At 41.8% G+C, this 4510-nt stretch overlaps 1 protein-coding gene across 1 annotated transcript; it reads right to left on the bottom strand.

Moving 5' to 3' along the window:
* Positions 1-412: 412 nt before the first annotated feature.
* Positions 413-3103, bottom strand: LOC105039036 (uncharacterized). The gene is made up of 2 exons (XM_010915008.3): positions 2698-3103; positions 413-2589 (listed from the first exon to the last, which is right to left on the bottom strand). The coding sequence occupies exon 2, from the start codon at positions 2225-2227 to the stop codon at positions 797-799; it is 1431 nt and encodes a 476-aa protein (XP_010913310.1). The 5' UTR covers positions 2228-2589; positions 2698-3103; the 3' UTR covers positions 413-796.
* Positions 3104-4510: the final 1407 nt, after the last annotated feature.

The following is a 4510-nucleotide window of genomic DNA, read 5'->3' as shown; positions in this document are numbered from 1 at the left end:
GTCCATTCGTCTAATAATCATAATAATAAGCAGTCCGTGGTCCGTATTCTTCAAATCATATTATCTAATAGAGTATAGCATGACATGAATATAAAATAGCATACACAATCCTCACTTAGAATGCTTGAACTTCCAATGTACTTTCCTATGCCTCCCATTCTTTTTGGTGGGTATACTTTATGCTTGTGGCATCGACCACATGAGATATCCTCCTGGACAGCTCCTGCGCGGGGGACAAAACAAGCATTTAAAAAAAAAGGTTGCAGCTCATGGAATAGCATTACTTTTCTGCAGATAGAAATTATTTGCCCCATGTAGTGCTCCAATATCCCGTTCTGGTAGATAGATGTTCAAAGACCTCAAGGTTGCATGTCAACAGATAGTGATAGAACAACAGTGACAATAAATACTATAATCCGCAAATATAGTGTTTAGTTGTCCAATTGTTTTCTTCCTAAAAAAGAAAAAGAAAAAGAAAAAGCAAAAGCAAATGAAAAGGCCACCCTACTTGGGCAGAAAGAGAGAAAAACTTTGCCCGTTGCATTGTTCCTCAGTCACCCCACTGCTGCATCAGATTGCAACAAGCTTTAAGGGAATGGAGGAAGAAGAAGAGAGAGAGAGAGAGAGCAAAGGCTTCTCTGTGACAGCAAAGTTTTACCAGCTCCACTGTCAGCTAGAGTACAAAATTTGGAGCTTCAATATTTTGATTGCCAAGTCATATAGCTAACCAACCAAAACTAGCTTGAAGGTTCCGATATCATCTGTTCTGATCCTAAGATAGAGCATGATAAGAATATCATGGTTCTTCAGCTTCGAAATTTGGCAGCTCATTGAGGTCGATATCAAGCAACCCTTTGTTTGCCTCCGTAGGGCTCTCAGATAATGGTGCAGGTGAGGGTGCTGCCGTCGAAGCTGCTGGTGGTGAAAGTGGAGGATGATTCACAGGACCATTCCAGTGCCTCCTCTTGTGCCCACCAAGAGCCTGCCCTGTCGGGAATGTGGCCTGACAAAGGGTGCATCGATGTTCTGCGGTCGCAGCTCTCGGCACCGCACTGTTCGAATCGACCAAGGTCGATGCTTCAGCATGGACCGGGTCGCCGTCTTCAGTCTCATCCATGGCCACCACCACTTCTGAATTGTTCTTGTTCTTGTTGTGACTAGCTCTGTGACCCCCCAGTGCTTGATGGGTAGCGAAAGACTTGTTGCAGATGCTGCAGCGGTATCTTCTACCTCGAGTTGGTGGAATAGATTCGTTCGCTGGTTCTAGATCTTTGATCTTCTTCTTCTTGACTTTTCTCTCGAATACCAACAGCCTCCTCGATGATCCTGCATTTCCATCATTGTCAGCCTTCATTTCATCAGTGTACTCATCTTCATTTCCAACCATATATTCAGAATGCATGGCATCCATTAGCTGCAGCCCTTCTTCAACTTCTGCTGCTTTCTTATCCATCTCAATTCTTATATTAACCAATATGGATTTCCTATCCCTAGCTCGTAACTCATCGATTTCTTGCGGTAGATTCGGTGTAGGCCCGAGATTGCTGTCCCTTGATAGCTGCAGCAGAATGTTAGCTGCATTGACTTCAGGGTCATTCGAGTCGATGATAATACCTTTGCGACCTCTCTTTGCAGTCACCGACCATTTTGCAGCGGGCAGCACTCGGTCAGATGAAGAATCGACGCCTATTTGGAGCTTGTTCTTCGCTTCAGGTGGCCGATTTGCTCCTCGGTAGCCCCTTTGAGGATGGCATCTCAGGTGACCATACAATGCTTTCAATGAAGGGAAGGTCTTCCCACACTCAACACAAGTAGGAGGCTTCTCAGCAGCTATGTTGGCATCTTCCTTCTTGCTTTCAGAACTCCCAGAGTCCTCAGCAACTACTTTATCTGCGACGTCCTCTTCCATTTTTACAAGAAATCCAACGTCGTCTCCATGATGGTGGGTCGGAGATTCGATATGTTTATCTCGATCATCTGCGAGCTCTCCATTGGAGATATAGTGAGCTCTCACATCACCATCAGAAGCTCCTTGTAAGCTCAAATCAGAAGAGAGCACTTGACGAGCCACTTCCTCATCCAGCTCGCCAGCCTTTGGAAACTTGCATGGACTCTGAAGACTGTTCTTCGCTAGCTTTTGTTTTGCAGCGACAGATCCATCTTCTTGCCCCAATGCAGCAGCTTCACTCTGGTAATAACTTTCCCCATCCATGGGGTGAGCTCCCATGACTAGATAACAAAAGAGCTACTAATCTAATCGCTCAAGGAAGTGAAGGTATGTGAACCGAAAAAAATCGATCGAAAGCTTTAGCTGATAAACATAACTCACTCTTGATTGCAGGTAGTTTCCTCCTCTCTCCCTATCAGTTTCCAATAGCCCAAGAAACCACTACAAATCTGAAAACAGGGCTTTTTAGAGAAGATCTACAGACAATAAATACAATAAAAACTCCATCTTTAGTGATCGGAAAAAACTGAAAGCGAGCTTCTAAAACATCCGGAGAGTCATGTCGAAGATCTATTCCACTGGGACTTCAACGGAAGAATTCAAAACAGCAGCAACCGAGCTGAAGGAGATCCGGAATCCAGCTGAAACAGAGAAAAAGGAGACATCTTTTAGCATAACCTATCGATCAAAATCGACATAAAAAGAAACCCATCAACTAATCTGAAGAAAAGAACGATGGCGGAGGTTACCAGATGAGCTCAGAAACGTCGTCTACAAAGAGAGGAAACGAGTGACACCCAGTAGATTTCACCAATCCCCCAGCTCAAAGGAGCTAGCTTTCCACTAGATTAGATCCAGAAAGGAGTAGTTCTGATGAAGGAGACTGAAAAGAGAACGCAAGAGAGCAAAAACCGCCACCTAGATTGGAAAAGACGTCTCCTTTGCTCCGAACAAAGATGGATCTAACAAAAAGAAAAAAGGCTCGGAACTTTTTTTGGTCTTTTCTCCACCACCAGCAGTCAGAGAGAGAGAGAGAGAGAGAGAGCGCACTGGAGAGAGAAAAGAGGAGGAGGAGAGAAAAAGGAAACAGTGGCGAGAGGAAGACGAGGAGCACTCTACGAGAGAGAGAGAGAGAGGGGGAAAGAGAGGAGGTGATTTCGGGGATCACGGTAGGTCGTGGTCGAGGCTTCGACCCCACGCTCTCTTGCCAGCAATAAATTTGGCTCCCGCCAATCACTTCCTTTCCATGCGTTACTCACCGCGTGTGGGTTTCGTTACCGCGGACGGAAACCGACTCGTGTGGCATCATGACCATTGGATGACCACATAAGATTTACATAGATTTGAATATCTTTAAATTTCCATTTTTAAGCGGATTGCAATCGGTTATCGTAATCTCTATCCGATTTCCCTCTCTTCTTCCTCTTTAAGACTCTTATTTTAAATTTTTTCCAAGACTTTTCTTTTGACTAGTGGTGAGGACCACTGTATCCCATCTTTCAAATTGGAACCATCCATACATACTTTTAAATTTATATTTTTATTTTTATAACAAAATATAATAATTATAGTATATACTTCAATTTTGGACCGCTGCATCATAACCGGCGGATTTTAACAACTGATATGTTTATTTTTTAATGAAAAAAATAGTCGCAGTACATATTCTATGGAGCATGAGAACACAGTCATTGAGATGCGTACTGTGGGAATATATTTACAAAGACGGTTGCACATTAACGATAAGATAGAGCTGTATGATATAGCTATAAAGACGGTGCATCTAACGTGATTCTTTGGCGAAGACAGTTGTATATCTTAGTAGGGTTATACACCGAGAATATAGTTACAAAGTGCATCTACCATGGTTTCTTTGCGTCTAGTGACGGTGATGGTGCTTCTAAAAGGCACACCTGTTGCATGTTACCATAGCACTTTTAGTCTTATCATGTTGAATTTGCATAATAAATCTATTGGTAGTACACTGCATGAAGATGATGATGCATTGGAAACAAACGGATTTGTTAACTGTATGTTTGAGCAAAACACATCTTTGTTACTGGTTATAGATGTTCATGCATCCAAGATTTTGATAGATGCTCTCTTCTTGCTTTTGCCTTGTTTTAGATTGCTATGTGTTAAACCTACTTAAAATACATGAAAGACTTGCACTGTGCTAGGAGATATCTTATTCAACATGTACCTATGTTATATTTGACAAGTATATAGATAGAGATGATAATTTTAGCTGATCTATCGGATATCTGATCCAACCTGATCTGAATGGGATGAATTTTACTCGACTTAATTAGAACTTAGGACTGATATGAGTTATAAAAAAAAATATTCGAAGTAGGTTAGAATCGAATATGGGTAATAAAAAATCTTAGCCCGAATCATAATATAATCTTTATCTATATCTTTCTTTCAAAATTATAATTATTTTCTAATATTTACACATATTCAATCTGATCCGATCGGATCTAAACCCTCTTATCTACTCAACTCACATCTCTATTTGATCGACTCAAGGTGGGTATAGGGCAGGTATGGATATGAGAT

Source organism: Elaeis guineensis, chromosome 1 (genome assembly GCF_000442705.2).
Source record: "Elaeis guineensis isolate ETL-2024a chromosome 1, EG11, whole genome shotgun sequence".
Taxonomy (NCBI): Eukaryota; Viridiplantae; Streptophyta; class Magnoliopsida; order Arecales; family Arecaceae; genus Elaeis; species Elaeis guineensis.
The sequence above is the reverse complement of the archived record's forward strand: the minus strand, read 5'-3'. Positions and strand labels throughout refer to the sequence as shown.

What these genes read in the sequence shown, in the direction of transcription:
- LOC105039036 (XM_010915008.3), bottom strand. Translation starts at nt 2,227, where the DNA reads ATGGGAGCTCACCCCATGGATGGGGAAAGTTATTACCAGAGTGAAGCT.